At 32.2% G+C, this 18516-nt stretch overlaps 1 protein-coding gene across 1 annotated transcript; it reads right to left on the reverse strand.

Moving 5' to 3' along the window:
• Positions 1-11843: 11843 nt before the first annotated feature.
• Positions 11844-12698, reverse strand: LOC131630992 (uncharacterized). The gene has a single exon (XM_058901753.1). The coding sequence runs from the start codon at positions 12459-12461 to the stop codon at positions 12075-12077; it is 387 nt and encodes a 128-aa protein (XP_058757736.1). The 5' UTR covers positions 12462-12698; the 3' UTR covers positions 11844-12074.
• Positions 12699-18516: the final 5818 nt, after the last annotated feature.

Consider the following 18516-nt stretch of genomic DNA (forward strand, 5'->3'; position numbering starts at 1 on the left):
AAATGACAAAATAAGACATCCAAAAATCACAAAATAAGCAAATTTTCACCCAAAACCAGTGCATATTTGGCATGGACACCGTTTTAAAAATCCAAACCAAGCGGCATCACGAGCAGCCCATAATGGGCATTATGCTTGTAATGCCCCGACCCCTCCCCAAATTCTGATTTTTTGTGAACCCAACTCCATCCTAAACCATTCAAACCTTATCAAATCCCACTAAAAATCCATTTAACACGAAATTGGATCCATTCTCTCTCTTCATTTTCACTTTCCATACTCTCTTTAAATCTAAACGTCTCCATCTTCCTTAAACCTCTAAGTTTCAAAAACCCCATAACCAACAATTTCTCTTCATCTTAAACTAATGCTACCTACAATCCAAAAAATTTACTATCACCCATTACTAAAATTATTAACCATTCAACTTCCAAATCCAAATCCCACCATAAACCACCAATTAGCCATTTTCTCTTTCACCTCTACCAACCCATAACACCAAAATTTATCTACTTTGGCACAAAGAGAGTGGACAGGGGAAAACCTCCATAAACACCTCAAGCAAATCAACATTCTCAATCACTGGAAATTGATCCAATGAGTTATATACATCAAACTAATTTTGAAACACTAGGAATAACTAATGATATTGTATGTTTAGTTTAGCCATGAGGGGGAAGGGGGAGTTTTATGTTTTTCTTATCTTTATTGTTTTTAATTACAATAGTCTATATGCCTTCTATTTTATTTTGAATAAAATTTTAAAATTTCTCTAACTTTGAAATCACACTAAATTTTGGTGAATAAATATTATGTGTATTTGTGCGGTAAAATTTACATTTCCATAGAAAAGTAAATCCTAGGTTATATTAAAATCCTAAGCTAAAAATTTTGGTGAATAAAAATTACATTTCCATAGAAAAGTAAATCCTAAGATTACGTTTATTTGAGCAACTCCTTGATCTATTTAAGTGCGATCCACACCAACTAGAAAATAAAAAAGGATAAAGAAGTAAAATAAATAAAAGGTATGTGTCATAAAAGTACTAGGCTTAGTTTTTTAGCTCGTGTGCGATTCAATTAGAACGGATAAATCCATAGTAGTAAAAGTGGAATATATAGCCAATGTGAAACAAAATACGGTTAAAAAAATGAAAGGAAACGATAATATATGATAAGTGTAGATGCACAATCCTAAGGGGAGATGGTTGCGTGTCCTTATCAAATGCCAGGGAAACATTCCCAATACGATTATTTTGTTTCTTATTGAGTCTCCCTCATGATTGCACATATTTTGAATCAATTTTGAAATCGATTTGTTATTATTTTAGCATGCATAAAACAATGGTTACATTTGAAATAAAAACTATGTGTTTGATTCAAGTTAGGTGCAAAGAATAATCTCAAATTACCTTTAAAATTATGAAAAATTGAGTTTTTAAGTGTTTGATTTGAATCAATCAAATACACACTCAATTTGATTAAAATCAATCAAATACACACTCAATTTGGTTAAAATCAAATCCAAAAAATGTGAACAAAAGTTTTTAAAACCACTTCATCCAAATCATATTTTGAACATGATTCGAATCAAACAATTTTATGACACTGTTGTACCCCAATTTTTGACCCTGAGATCCCACCTCATTTTAAGAAGAGTGTGATCATCATCATCATTATTATTATTCACACATCATTTGCTAACCAAAAAAACATACAAAAATATTGCGGTTGCTTATTACTTGTTTCCCAAGGTAGGTGACTGATCAAGAGACTCGGGCAAATTAGGGTTTTATGTCTCACAAGAGGCTCAAACATTCTCATGTGCTCAATTGGTTTCCCTCATCAAAATCCAAGTCCAAGTGTGGTTCAATTCGAAGTCAACAGCTTTAAATTTCATCTGGTCCACAATTAGGGTTTTTGACGTAATTCATCTGGGAGTTGAATTTTAATCAGGACATTACTCCATAGCTAAATTCATGATTTAAGGATCTCCAATGCCTCATTATAATCCACTCACATCATTCATTTGATTGGAAGAGCTTGATTCAACTGATACTTACAAGAATGCAATTCATGTGAAAAAAGTCAATTGTTTAAGGTTACCTTTGACTTTTCAGAAATTTGGTCAACCATGGAATTTTGAAGATCAAAATCATGAATATATGTTTATTGAAGTCATTTGATCGATAAAAATCAAGAAAATCAATCAAGAATTAAAAAGTCAACAATTCGGGTTTTGACTTTTTCATGAAGAAAGCATGATTTTTACTCAACTTTGAAGGGCCATAACTTTCTAATCCCTTGGCCAAAATATTTGTTCCAAATCTCATTTTGAATAAAAAGTCAAGATCTACAAATTTGTCAATTTGTATAAATTCTCAAAAGATGAATGTGTTTCAAGTTATGGAGCTTAGAAGTTAACTACTTTTTCAAAAACACTTAGAAAAATTTTCAAAATGTTTTTTAACCAAGTTTTCTTCCAACTTTATGGGCACTTTACACCAAGATGCAAGTCTAACTTGAGGAAACACCAAACATGAAAGTTATAGAGCATGTTTAGGGCTTTCCAAAAAATACTAGAACACCTCCATAGCATTTGTGAGCTAGGAGTTTCGAAGGCTTGAAGTTGGGCTCCCATTCTTGAATTTCAAGCCATTTCCATGAAGAACTAAGTCAAAAACCTTGAACCAAATCTGCATAATCCTTGTTTGCATACCCTTTTGCTTGTAAATCTTGCCCTAATTAGAGGATTACACAAACTTTTGAGTTATAATCCAAGTGTTTCAAGCATTGTCCATTGAAGTTATCCATTTCAAGACTAAAGCTAACATTTCCATTTTGGAAAAGCAAACTTTAATCACAAAGTCCACTTTCCTTGAGCTTCCAACTTGTTTCTTCTGCACACACTCAGCCAAAAGCTCAGACAAAACATGTTTAAAGTGATCAACCACTCCAAGCATGCTTGTACTATACATTGGAACCATGTTAGCAACTTTGCTTCAAAAACAAGTCATCAAGCCTTAAGACTCCATCTGATCATACTTAAGCCCTAATGTTTATCTATAAATAAAGATCATCTCTAAGCTTCAAAACACACCAGAAATCCCCCTCAAACCCCTCTGAAACTCTCTAACCAGAAATGCCCAAAGTTCTTCATTTTTGAGCTTTGAAGTCCATAACTTTGAATCTCTTCCCTCTTGCAATTTATTTGCAAATCAATCATCCAAACACATTCCATGTAGCATATAGACACTTCTCTATGCACTAAAACTCCACTGAAACACTCAAATCAAAACCTCCATATCTCACTTGCTCAGCTCTGCAACTCTAGGCCTTCAGAGAGATTGAGGTGTTCTCCATCCAAAGTGAGCATTAAAAACGTTTCTTGGGGACTCAGGGAAGCTATTAGGATTATTACAACACCTATAGAACTGCTCTAAGTCAACTTTCGATTTCCAGTTGCAAAGGTAAGTGTCTCACTCTTGAACTTTGCCATTTAAGCATCAATTTTTACATTTCTCGGTGCCACATTGTTTGTTTTGATGTGCTGAGTAATAGCCCTAAGGTATTAGAGATTGTTTGTACATATTAGTCATTTAGTTTGAATGTGAAGTTTTAGGGTTCTTCACGTTTTCTGGAAAATTGATGAGTTATAGTTAAAATAAATGAATGATTGATACATGTCTAGATTTGTAGTGGAAAAATGAATCAACTTTCATGTTTATGTTTTTGAAAATTGTGGAGTATTGATGATGGTCGAATTTCCAGAATTTTGAATGTCGTGAGGTTGAAGAAGAAGTTGCTATTTGAAATTCATGAACTTGTCTTATTTTATTTTGAATGGTATGCGTTTTATAAATGACTACATCGTTTGCCCCAGCGGCTTAAGTATGCGTTTTAAGGCTTTCCTCCCGAAGGGCGTGGGTTTGAATCCCCCCTTTTGCAACTTTTGAGTGTTACTTTCATTTTAACTATTTATGGTTTGGTTTCAATATGTTATCAATTGAATAGGCCTTATGATCACTTGTAAGCTCCTGGCCCGTTGGCTAAGGTTTTAAGCTACAACCTCTAGGGCGTGAGGTCAACACTCACCAAGTGCAAACCTAATTTTTTTAGCACTATTTTATTTTAATTTTTTATTCAACTTTGATAATTTATTAAAAAATAGTAAAATTAATCTTTTTCACTTGAAATTTCGCACACTCATTATTTATCTTGTCTATTTTAAGAATATAATTTAAAACCCCAAAAATATTTATTATATAATCATTTTAAATTAAATCAAAAAAACAAGTATTTTATTCCTTTTAAAGAATTTTTAAATCAACTTCTCTTTTAATATTTTTTACCAAGTGACTTGTATATATCTTGTGTGAATTAATTAGGACTAGGAAAAAATCCACCTTGATGATAACATGTTCCCTTAGTCCATTCACTTAGGGTTTCTTTTAATTTAATGAACTTTTAATCAATTAGGCTTAGGTGTACATCAAAACAAAACCCTAAAACCCTAATCCACGATCCCTTGATCTTTGATCCCAAAGCAATGTCATGTTGATATAACTTGTTGCTATGATCTCTCCTTACTTATACGCTTGTACATATACTTGTTGATTTACATCTTTGTACATTTATGCATTGGTTATGTTTCTATACTTGTATATATACATTGATGAACTAACCCCACATGCATGGGATATTTATCCATCATTACATCATATTCATTCATACATGAAATGATCTTGAGGTATGTCATCCTTTTATTTATTCAACTTTTATCTTTGAGTTTACACCTTGATATTGTTGAACTCACCCTTGATGCATATTGTATCCATGATATACATGTTATATCACACACATCACTTGAGATATTCACCATGAATGATTTCTTAAGATGTTGCCTAAAACTCGAAAGAAATGGGAATGATATTGACTAAAATTGTCAAGGTACTCACTCTCTTTTCCAACTCTTTACTTTGTGCTTAGTATTGTTAAAGCTTTGCACCCTACTTGTTTTAAAATGGTTTTGTGTTGTTAAATCTCTACCTTTTTTTAAATCAACCCTTGGTGTTGTATTATTAAAGCTCAACCAATCACCCTTGCCTTGTATTGTTAAAGCTTGACATTTTGTTAAAAACTTGTTAAGGATTGTTAAAGCTTAACATTTTAAAAACCCGTTGAGTATTGTTAAAGCTCAACACCCAAAAAGATTTTGCCTCTTGGCTCTTTATTTTCCTTTTAAGAGGAACTACAAAAGCTTTGACTTCCCTATTGAACTTAAGGGGTATGTAGCCCTAAGATGCGATGTCTTATCGAGCTCACTTTTAAAATCTTCTTTTCTCATCCTCCCACTCTATTTAAACAAAAGTACAAAAAAAACATTTTTATGACAATAACAATGATAATATATATTTCAAAAAGGTTCCTACGGAGTACCGTAGATGTGAGGGGTTCTAATACCTTCCCCTTGAATAACAAAGCCTCCGTAGCTAAACCTCTGATAAGTTTATTAGTTTTTATTTTAAAAACTTTTGGGATTTTTTCGCTCTTTCTCCCATTTCCTTTGGAAACAATAAAGCGCGGTGGCGACTCTATTAAAACATATGAGCTGATTCACCTATGTCCATAATTGATTTGAATGACACTTTTCACGTGATTTGAATCACACAGTGTTTCATCATTTTTCTAAGGGCCTGGAAAATTTGATTCGAATCACAGTTTATACATGATTCGAATCACGAGGTCTCTGATTCTAATAAGACATTGCACGTGATTCGAATCAAGTGAATGGGTCAAAAATTATAATTTTTTTTCATTCCATTCACTTGCTCACTTGAATCATTACATGCATTATTTTTTATTCAAATCTAACTAACTTTTACCACTCATTTTTGTGCTTAAACTCAAGCACATATAAAACATTTTGTTAACAATTTTTCATGTGTGGAATTTCATATTCATTTATGATTTTCTGTGAAATCAAATCTCTCACTTTGAAAAGTTCAAAGTTCTTGCATTTGAATATTTTTCTTCTTCAACCTCAGCTTGTGTTTTAGATTTTGATCATGAGAGAAATGTGATTGATTGGGGGAGATGCTTTCTTGAAACTAACCGTTCTTGGAGATTGTTTAAAGATTGTTTATGTTGTTGCAAGATTGAGAAATTGTTACTGGTGCTGACAAATTCCAATGAAAAGAATGAGGTTCTTCTCTTCATATTGCCTTAGTAGTGACTGTGTGGAAGGCTACTGATAAGGCAGAGCTCTTCTCAAATCTTCAGACAATTTACAGCTCAAGGAATCAGTAAAATCTAATTGTTGATTGCTATAAGCGAAGGCTTGGAGCATAATTGGTGATATTGGAAGATTCTTGAAGCGTTGATCGAGTAAAGATTGCGCTGAAGAGTTTGGCGTGAAGTTGTATGCAAGTCAAGATCCAAAATTAAAGTTTTATTTTCTTCAGCATTATTGTGGTTAAGTGATTGTATGAACTCTTTCAATATTTGTCAAGCTAATGGGATTATGCAAGTTCTTTGAAGAGTGCACGTAGACTCACGCGAGGACAACAGAGTCGAAGCACTATAAATCCTTGTGTCATCACCCTACCTTTTACTCTCGCATTTACATTTCGTAGTATATTGCATGCCAAGGTTTTTCAATTCATAAAGTAGTTTATCGTTTATTGCATTGATAGCGATTTATTGCTTAAGATTAGGTTTCGTTGGAATTGGGACCTAGTCGAGTTTTAATGGTGATTAAAATTTGAGAAACTTGTTGAGTTTAGAATTCACTACTTGAATCATTGTATAATCATCTATCATGAATTATATTAGTATTGATTGAATACCTTGTGTATCACCAATAATTCAATTTGTGAATGTTGTACATTGATTACGTGTTTATGTATTCACTTTATTTTGCTTTAATACTATCGCGCGCATACTCTGAAAAATCTCTGATATTTTGATTTGAAAAAATTGATTAATTTGATTTTAAAAGTCTATTCACCCTGTCTAGACTATTTTCTTGCACCATATTCTCACCCAACAATAAGAATAAAATAGGGTTGTGGTGGTAGATCGCTGTGTAGAAAGCTTTTCTAGTTTTAGTTATAATTTAAGTGTATGAAAAATGATATGCTCTATAGAGACCTGCAGGGTTTAAAGTTAATATGTGATGTTTAATTTTATTTTTATGGTTACTTAATTCTCCATAATTTGATGGTTCGACCATATTCTTGTAATGAAAATTTTCTTAACCAAGATATTCAGGCAAACTTTTTTGTTGATAACTCAAGTAACAACAGGAATGAAAATGATTTTTGTTCGAGAGAGAGTATGAGTCCGTTTGTTTTAGCTTTTTTTTAAAAATAATTTTTATAGTGTTACATATCTTTGTTTAAAAATATTTACAAAGAAACTTTTCATAAGAGCTTCAAATGAAATTTTGGTTTCTATAATTATTCTTGAAATGCTATTTTAGGTATTTTTATCATTTTATTGAAACTTTTTTTAGATATCAAAATTTAAAAAAAAAATTATTTAATTTCGAAGCTATTTCAAATAGCTTTTTATAAAAAATCATTTTTAAGATATAATATTTTGAAAAAATTGCGATTTCGACTATATTTTGATTTTCAATAATGTATGTTCATGATATATGATGTCAAAATTAGTCTTTCAATTAAAAAAAACGAATTTAAAAAAAATTGTAATATTTTGAAAAACATTTTCATAAATATCATTTTTGAAAATACAAAGAAAAAAATCTATTCTTTTAAAGCTAAAACAAACCGACTCTATATCTAAATGAATGAATGAATTCATACTTGAGGAAAAGATTGTTGATATGTTAAGTGTGAGTAAAAGTTCTATATTTGATAGAAAAATAAATATTGAACACTATTTAAGTGAAACAATAAAAAAGGCATGTTTTCATATAAAATATTCTTTGAAAGATCCCGAACAAGTGAAAATTAAATTTTAATATCCTCTAGAAGATTCAAAAGCTTACTATGACTTTGTGTTAATATATACATGAACTTACATCTTTTAGTTCAACCCAATTGTAACAAAATCAAGAAAGTCGGAAGAAACACATAAAAAATTGAGGGAATTACAAATCTCATCCTAAGAGGTGGAAAAATACTCTATGAAAATCTGAAAATTTCATTCAGGTTTCGGAAATGCATCTTCTGATGCACCTTTTGCCTCATTGAATAACACTTCAAATGAGTGTCACCCCAATTTTTTTCAAAATTTTATTCTGGAGATGCATCTCAGATCAAATCCTATCAATTAATTGATATTTTAGCATCCTAGTGGCTTTTCCGGAAATGCATTTATGGAGATTTGAAGCAGGAATTTGAAAACCTGCCACATTTGCACGTCAATTTTTTTCAAAGATGCATTTTTGGAATTATCAAACGTGGTTTTTAATAAAATAGCATTTTGCATGATCAAACTCCATACCCATTTTTACCCAAAACCCTTTCAAAAACCTTCTATTCTAAATCAATATTTTCACTCTAAAACTTCATTCTTGTGTTTCATCACATCCAAAGAAGCAAAAGAAGCTAGGATTCAAGGTAAATATCGTTTATTCCATTCCTCATTCCTCACATTTATCTTGTTTTATAGGTGAAAAACGTATGTTGCTTTCGAAAATACATTATGAATTTTGTATGAAAACTTTCGAAAATGCATTTATGGAATGTATCTTTTCATTTGCCACCTATCTGTTTTAAATTTCAGACTTTCAGCTGTTGTTGAATATTTTATGTTATTGTTTGCATTAGATATGGTGCACTCTGATGTTTTCCCCAAACCTATTATGTCTCCGGATGCCAAATGTGTTAATGTGAAGGAGGTAGATGTTGGGAACCAATTTACAAATGAACAAGAGTTTGAATTTTATAATCATATGCTTCAATGGATTCATACATAGGAATCAAAATTGGGGTTTGGTGTTGTAATTGGAAGGTTCGATAATGGTTTGGATAGAAGAATTTCATTTGTGATAATGACATACGAAAGAAGTGGGAAGTATATAACTCCTCTCAAGAAATTCAAGCGAGATGACACTGATTCGAGAAAATGTGAGTGTCCCTTAAAGTTGTATGGTTATCTTTTGTCACGTAACAAATGGAGATTTAATGTGACATGTGATTTACGTAACCATGAAATGTGTGAAAAGTTAGTTGGTCATCGAATTGAATGTCACCTCATGCCGTAAGAGAAGGAAATTGTTTCAGACATTACATTGAATATGGTGCAAACGAAAAACATACTTGCAACTTTGAAACCTAAAAAATCCAGAAATATCACAAAATATCATGAAAGTCTACAATATTTGGACCCTTAATTAATAACAAGGCGTCGATGGGGGATAGAACATAAATGCAACAACTCTTGAAAAGAATATGAGAATAATGTGAGAATGTCTTACGCATTATTGTGTAGGTATCACATAACAAAGAATGTGAGAAGTCGGGTTAAACCTGCGGTAGGGACAAAACACACAAAGGGCGAAGACGAAAAAAATGGCCAAGGAGGGCGTGCTAGTGGAAAGAATAATGGATTCATGGAATATTATAATAAATTCTTCTACAAAAGTGTTATTTGTTGATGTTGTTATACATTTCATAAAGGTTTGTGAGAAATATTCAGATTTGTTGAAATATGTTGAAAGTACAATTCTGAACTAGGTGAAGGGGAAGATTGTTTATGCTTGAACCGACCAGGTTAGACACCTTAGAAATACAATAGCTAACTGAGTTGAGTCTGCCCATGCTACATTAAATAATTGGTTGGGAAATAGTAAGGGTGGTTTGCATAGAGATTGAGACTCTGTGAACCAAATGATCCAAAAATCAGCATAATAAGATACATTTATCATTTGGTTGCAACATCACAGTGTTGGAACAAATATTCAAAGACAACAATCTTTATTCTCAGTTGGTCGGTAACATATCTCTAGCAAGATTAAATTATGTTTTTCACAAAGTCAAAGGAGATAAGAATGCATGTTTTGATAGCTAAATGTGTGGTTGTACACTTATGAAAACCTATGGCGCCCATGTGTTTGTCTTATTTCTAAGAAGGTGAAACTTGATAGCCCAATACGGATGGATGGAGTTTTCACTCACTAGAAAAGGCTCAGGTTTGTTAATGACGGTGTCATGAAAGAAAATAAATCGAATATCTCTATCTTAACCGAATGGGAAATGATACAATAGAAATTTTAAAAAACTGAGGACAATATGAAACTCCACATCAAAGAACAATTGAGGAAGATTGCTTATCCGGAAATCACAAACTCGAAACCGCCCTCTCAACCGGTAAAAACAAAAGGTGCTCCTAAGAAGGTCAAACTAACACCAAGTGGCAATTCAACGATGCAGTCTCCTTCTTATTTTTGAACATGTTGACAATTTTTTTCTCAATTCTCCAACTCCAAAATCTCAAAAAAGGTTTTTGAATAAGTTCATTATCAAACCACCTCCTTCATCTCCTCCACCAAAAATTCCACTCATTAACGAGATGCTGATTTTTATGCACAAATACATTGAACGGGTCATCAATGTTGATATTAATGGTAACTGCACTTTTTGAGTTGTTTTTGCTTTGCTCGGTAATGGATAAGAGGATCACACTTATCCAATAGTAGAGGGGCCATAAAGAATCATACACATGGCTATACGGGGAAAAAAGATTTTTTTTTTATTTGTTCCTTGCATTAGTGGATCAATACTAGAGGATAAATTGATGCACTTTCTAGAAACAAGTCATCTCATAACAAGTGCGTATGAAAGAGTGTGTATTGATCTTACAAGATACAATATTTTGGAAACATTTTTTCCACTACGCACTTCCCCACCTCAAAATCCAAATGATCATATTATGTATGTTGGGTGAATTTCAAATCCGTAACACTTTGCTCAAGTTTATTTGAAACTGAGATGCCAAATATCACTCACATCCCTGTAGTGAACAACTCATTCAACAACTAAAGTTTAGACTTGACCAAATCATTTTGTGAAAAGGATGCAAGAGTTCACCAAATTTAACGATATTGAAAGAGAATCAAATAAATAAAAGTCAAAGGCGGGGTACCATCCATAAATATAGATTTAGCCGGAGACACATGTTTTAGTTCATTTTAGTTTTTATTCGACAATGTATTGTATGAAATCTTGTATTAATATTAATGATGTCTAATATATTCATTTTCAAATTCAAATATTTCAATACATGTTTAAGTTTTAAAAAAAATTACATTTTAATATAGTTATGCTTCTGTCTATCTGAGTGGTTTCAGAAATACATCCCCAGAATAACAGAATAGGATGGTACCAAAGATGCATCTTCGAAGTTATCGTCTGGTACAAGATAGAATTTCTAGGGTCCTTATTTGTCTAGAACTACTATAAGTATAGGGCTCTTGTCTCGAGTTACTTACCAAAACACATTACACCATAATGAACATCAATTGACATGTCGCAAATGTCTACATTAACGACGTGAAACTCCAATTGAATTTAAGATTAATGAGTACACCCCTATTACAGATCTGAAATATATACGGCATAATTTCTTAACGTACTCCGACAATTAAAAACTTGTGAAGCTCAAGTACCGTTCACCGTCAATTGGCAACAAAGGAAAGATTGAGTTCAACCATTTTTAGCTGAAGATGGGTGCAGATTTAAGGACTGTGTGGAATACTTTTTCCGTTAAACAAAAGTATTCTATAGTATTTTGTTTTTCTTGAGGAACATGACAAACTTAACCGTTAACATGAACTTTATCTAAAGCTTATCCTATATATGATCCCCAAAAAATAAAATTAAAACACACTGTTTTCTTTCCTTCATAAAAACAAAATAACACATTCTCAACCTCCATATATATCTTACAACAAAACACAAGCCGAAAACATGAAAAAAAATTAAATAAAAAAATTGCTGAGAATATATATAGCTTAGCTGATTTTGTACAAGTAGAAACTTCCCAAACTTTTCCTCAACCAACTTCTACTATCCACACCCCACCACCACCAACATTCACCTTAATCAATTAACCTCAGGAATACTTTGCAACACAGGCTTCCATGTCCTATGATGAACATCATGGCTAACATGATCTCTTGCATTTAACAAGCCAACCAAAACCTGTTCAGCTGAAGCATGTCCTGTTCCTCCACCACCTTGGTTCTTTTTCTCTCCCAACAACACTGCAAGCTCTTTCTTTGATATCTTAATCTTCACTTTTCCATTAGCATCAGAAGAAGCTCTTAATGCACCTAAAAGGTTGTGTGTCTCTTTGTTGTCTAAACTCATTCCATGAACTTCGTCAAACACCTTGCTTGAATTCATCCTAGAGTTATTATGTTTTGATGAAAATGAACCCCAATCGTCTCCCGCCCATTCCATCGTCGACACCGCGCAACAATTTCCCATATATATATTTACTTTTCCACGTCCAACAATATCTTCTAGCTATTTTACAGAACAACTCAACCTAAAATCTTCAAAGAAAACGGATAGGTCTAGAACCAGACATCGGATACGACACAGACACTGAAACTTTTTTTATGTGAAAGATGAAGATACATATGATAATATGTTGAAGTTTTGTGTAAAATGAATGACAAGAGAGATTTATGAGGGTGATAAGTTTTGATATTTATAAGGTTGATGTAATGTAAGATATATATAATTAGGTGATATAGAAAATTGACTTTAGAATATTTTTGAATTAACAATTGGATTAAATAGTAACCCATGTGGCAGCTAGATCTGGTCACATGCATATGTGTATAATGATTATTGGTTTAATTTCATTGACCAAATATTAATTTATATGAATTTAATTAATTAGGTTATTAGATATACATGACGTGTAGGACCCATGATGAACAAAAGTACATGATTTGGTCTCTTTCTCTTTTTTGTTGGTGTGTGAAATGAGAAGGAATAGCATCTTTGTAAATGCCAAGCACAAGTGAGTGTGAACAAGAATTTGTGATTGGAATCTTAGACTTAATCAGGATATATTTTGATTATGTTAGTTTGCTAATTAATTCCATTTATTTACCTTCACGTGTGGGCTTGGTATAATAATTACTTTGCGTAATCTTGTGGAAGTTAACCCTTTTTGATAAAAAAATCATTTTGCGTAATGTTTTTATCCTTCTAGAGTTTGGGCTATAAAATGCTAATTTGTTAGTTGCCACATTTTACATTATTACATTTATTCATTAAATAAATGGTTATATATATATATATATATATATATATATATATATATATATATATATATATATATATATATATATATATATATATATATATATATATATAGGGGATGTATCAAGTAGGAGGAATTTTTAAATAAGAGATAGGAGTATTCAATGCTAATCAATGGATTAATCAAGAGAGAGAAATAATAATTATATTAATATTTTAATAAATAATTTATTTCTCTCTCTTGATTAATCCAATGGTTAGCATTAAATCCTCTTATCTCTTATTTAAAAACCCTCCTACTTGATACATTCCCTATATATATATATATATATATATATATATATATATATATATATATATATATGTTAACCTTCATTTTTAGTCCCTATAAAAATTTTCTTCTTTGGTCTCTGTAATATTTCCCGTTAAAATCTACTAACGGTGGGTGACATGTCATGCCAGTTGTGTTAATTTATTTGACATATGTGTTAATTAATGGGACACGTAGGATAATTTTTGAGAATTAAAAGGGACCGGGTATTTTGCAACCATAATTTCATTTTCCTTCTGCCCCTTTCCTTGTTCCTCTTCCATCGTACCAACTTGTCTTCCTCATCATTCTTCAAGTCGTCTTCTTCTTCTTTCATGGTAACATCCAAGTAGAAGTCGTATCTTCTTCTTCAAAGGCTTAAGCTTTCCGCAAGTTACGATGTCATCTTCATCAAGAAGAACGAAGTCAACATCGTATCAATCCACAAGTGTGAGTAACCGTCTAGGTAGAAGGTGTGCGTATGATGCTCGGGTGATTTCGTATCACTGTAAGAATGGACTTAACAAAGGGCGTATGTTTTGGAGATGTTCATTTTGGCAAGGTGAGGAAACTTGTAACTTATTTATATGGGATGATGATATTGCACAACGAACCGATGTTTACGAAAGGTCAAATGATGAAAGGAGTAAAAATGAGAGCAAGGCCAGGGAGGTCCAAGCTCTTGAAACTATGAGGGAGTTGTATGAAATTTCACAGTAGAAGAACAAGAAATTGAAGTTGAAGATAAAGTCAGATGCTATGTATGGAAAGATGAAGTCTTGGTGTATTGTTGTTCCGGTAATGGTCAATATGTATTTTTTATGGAAATGTAACTGTTGAATCAGTGTTTGGAATGTATACTTTGATTCCGGGAATATACAACACATCCTTTGTCAAAGAATGTCTACCATTCTTTCTCTCGATTGATACATCAATGACCCCTTCAGCTGCTAGAGTGGTATCATTCGCGAACTTAACCTTGTTCTTTATGGCATGATTGGTTGTAACAAACCAATCTTTCCTTCACATCATATATATTGAACATTCGGAGTCCAAATACCATCGATCTTTGCACTGCACTGCTTCTTTCGAAGTCACCATGGTGTTTTCTTCAGCATGTAATCAGTTAGCATAAAACTGCAATTGGTTACATTTTGGATCAGTAGTGTTTTTCAAACTGTTGTTGTTGCTTATGTCTTGCAACTTGTTGCTATTGCATTCTACTTTTATGATCATGACCAAGAGTGTGTTTTCATCATCAAACTCTTGTCTTGCAACTCTAGCTTCATCTTCTCAAGACTCTTTTTTGTTGGCATTGCACTCTCTTGCAAAATGACCAGGCTTTTGACAAATATTACACTGCACGCTGCTCTTCTCAACCATCATCCTACCTCTAACATTGCCGCCTCTAGAGTTATTTGATCCAACAACCATATTGCCATTATTCTCATCCTTTTGGAATGTTGAATTCTTGGAATTTTGGGACTTTCTTCCACTAAAATTATGAAAGTTCCCTTTACCTTTGCTCATGAGCCACTTTCCCTTTGCCTTCTTGTTTCTCTCATTAAAACGGGCTTGCAAAGCGATCTCCTCCTTTGCCTTATCGACATATGTTTCCTCCATTCTCTGCTCGCGTGCCTCAAGAGAGCTTTGCAGCTTCTCTTTGCTCATTGTCGCAAGATCCTTCGATTCCTCAATGTATTTGCTCTTTGCTCTTGGCAGCTCCTCTTTCTCCTCCATGTGAATAAACTCAAGATGTCTTTTGTGAGTTTGCAACCTCACAACCTTTGCCTTGTCTGCTCTTACATACACTTTCTCCAAGATTTCCCATGCTTGCTTCGATGATTCTCAATCACCAACTTTCTCAATTTTGTTTGTATCAACGCATTGATGGATTAAAAACAACGCTTTGAAATCTTTCTTCTTTTCTTCCGTATCCGACGCTCTTTGCTCAGTAGTAGCACATTCAACAAGAGGATTCACACCATTCTTGATCACATCAAGAACATCTTGATAGCCAAACAACACTTTCATTTGCATGCACCATTTGTCGTAATTCTTAGATAGATTTCTAGGAATTCTTTCATTGGAGACAGAAATCATGTTTGCACACTACGTGTTTGATTGTTCGAACCGGATTCTTGATGTCAAATGTTAGAACTTGGAACCATAAGGTTGGTGAATAATTGAGTGTGGAGAGGGAGAGCGTGAGAGAGGATAATTGAGATTGAAAATATGACCACTAAGTAAAGTAGTCAAAGCCGATTTAAGTAAAGTGATAAAATATGAGAAAACGTGGTCCGATAATCAATATATTTTCATGCCATTTGCTTTGGCTTGTTGATTTTCTAACACCAAATGCAATGTATCTTTTAAAGAGAGCTTAAATTCTTATGCATAGTAATGTTGTGTCCTTTAAATCAATGAATATAATTTAAAAAAAAAAATTAATTTTACCATTAGCAGCGCTGCATGTTGTTTCACTAGTTTGTCAAAATAATTTTTGTTTTATAATAAGAATAAATTACTGGATGAAATAAATAGTAGTATACTTTAAAACGATATCATATTTAATGAGTTATTTTCTGGATGAAATTATCTATGTGCGGATAACTATGTGTGCGGATAACTATGAAACAAGATCAAGTAAGTGAGAAACAATTACAAGAATATGACGCATTGATTGTTACAGTTAGTGGATAGTTGTTTGGGTGAAACTATATACAGATGACTTTGAAATATTAATTGAAAAAGAGAGTTCAATATCAAAGTTTCGTCATCATCGATAGTAATTTATAAGTTACGTAAATATATTTTGTAATCGTTAAGAATGTTATTGGAATTGAACCAAAGAGAAACAATCAACCATGCATTATTCTAATTATATAGTCTAAGCATCCAAAGATTAATTTTATTGTTTCAACTTTTGTTGATGCTTGCATATAAATTAAAAAATCTTACATGGTATGTACATAAAAAATAAAATAAAAGGGTGTAACAGCCACATATATTGGTTGTCTAAGCTGGCTAGTGTTCTGTAGAGCACTATGTGTCCCATTGGTTGTTGAACCCATGTGCAATTTGTCTAAACTTTGTGAACAGAATAATATTTGTAGTTTCCTAGAAGGAGGATTAAGCGATCCCTTATCTAATGGTATCAATTAATAATTGAAGAAAAACAAACCAAAATTATGACATTATATCAATATGATGTATCAAAATTTATACTCTCTGGGGTCCAATTTTTAAGATACAATATATTTTTTAAATTTATTCAATAATTAATTTATAATCATTATATAAAATTAAAATTGGCAAGCTATAAAGGCTTAGGACAACTAAACCTTTTCATTTCTTAGTAGCATTAATTAGTTCGTCTATTCGAAAAATGGGGAAGTATAATTGAATCATTATTATTAGAGGGTTTTGATTGTATTATTAACCATTCCTGTGTTGTAACTTGTGGCAGCCTATACAAAACTTTACTTTGATTTTAAACGAGACCTTCGCTAACAGATGGTGGAATTGTTATTCTTGAAATTAGTCGGTCGTAAGGTCGAATATCAAGATTTAAAAAAAAAAAGTTTTATCATCAATATTAGAGGGGGTTTAGAATTAATAAAATGTAAGGGTAATGGGACAAAGAAGAATTTCTTATTAATTGATGAATAATTGGCGCGTCAATTAAAAGAGAAATTGTTAGAATTATAAGTATTGATGAATGAATAAGAAGAGAACGGTAAGACTTTGTTTAGAAGGGAAAGGAAGACTTCGAAAAACGACTTTTTTAAAAAAGGATTTTGTATAGAATGATAAAAATAATATTTATTATTAACATATTTTTAATTTTTGGAATATTATAACCAAAAAAGTATGCTATCGAAACTTTAAAAATCCTCATCCAATACAATTTTTTAGTTCATTCAAATAAGATGGATTTTGGTTTTTGAATAAAAATAAATTCTCCAAAAATCTCTCTACCTAAATTCTTCTATTCTTTTCACTCAATCATTCTCTTTTTTCGAAGCCCTCATTTTCCTTTCCCTCGAAACTCTCAAACAAAGCCTAAGAAAAAATAGATGACAATATTTTCACTATTATCCATATCTCACATTCTGGATTCTTAGCCACCATATACTAATTCAAGTGTAGTATTTTCTTAACAGTCTTGAGGGAGCTCGTGATCTGCACGGTTGCTCCACTCCCTGATTTTGTAGCCTTTGCATAACATAATTTGATTTTTCCATCACATTTTCTAAAACCTTGCCCAATGAGATTTCATTCGGTTTGCAATATGGCTTTTACTTCGGTTGTGAGGGCGAGGTAACATATGGTGTCATAGAAAGTGGATACTTTCTCCATCAGGCCATTGACAATCGAAATAAAACGATGCTCTAGTTATGGGTTTGATTCTCAGCAATAGCATTTTCAAAATGACGCCTGTTATTTTTTCCTTCGATTGGAAGTTACAATCGATATGAAATGTAACGCCTCCATTTTGTCCTCGATTGGACTTTTAATCAAAGGGATAAGTGGTAGAGATGTCTTTTCCTTTCGGTTGAAACTTTTAACCTATGATAAATTTAATATATCTTCTGTACTTTTACTGTGCTCTTTACATGTTGGGTTGAACAAAATTTATTTTACAACATAAGCATTTGTTTTTCTATTAATATAGGTATATCATAAAAACATAACAATTTTTCAACAAAGAAGAAATTGCATCTTCTAGAGAAGAATTACAACCCAATAAAAAATTGGTAAGATTTTGAAAGGAAGCAACACAATGTGTTGTTGCGACACAATATGTTGTTTCCTTTTCAAATTCTTACCCTTCACCATTTTCTTTTTGGGTTGCAATTTCACTAGATGATGCAATTTCTTCTTTGTTTAGCAAATGTTTATGCTTTTATATAATAGATATACTAATAAAAAAACAAATTCTTATACTTCAAA

Source organism: Vicia villosa, unplaced genomic scaffold (genome assembly GCF_029867415.1).
Source record: "Vicia villosa cultivar HV-30 ecotype Madison, WI unplaced genomic scaffold, Vvil1.0 ctg.000758F_1_1, whole genome shotgun sequence".
Lineage (NCBI taxonomy): Eukaryota > Viridiplantae > Streptophyta > Magnoliopsida > Fabales > Fabaceae > Vicia > Vicia villosa.

Coding starts and splice junctions, on each gene's coding strand:
- LOC131630992 (XM_058901753.1), bottom strand. CDS start 12,461: ATGGGAAATTGTTGCGCGGTGTCGACGATGGAATGGGCGGGAGACGAT.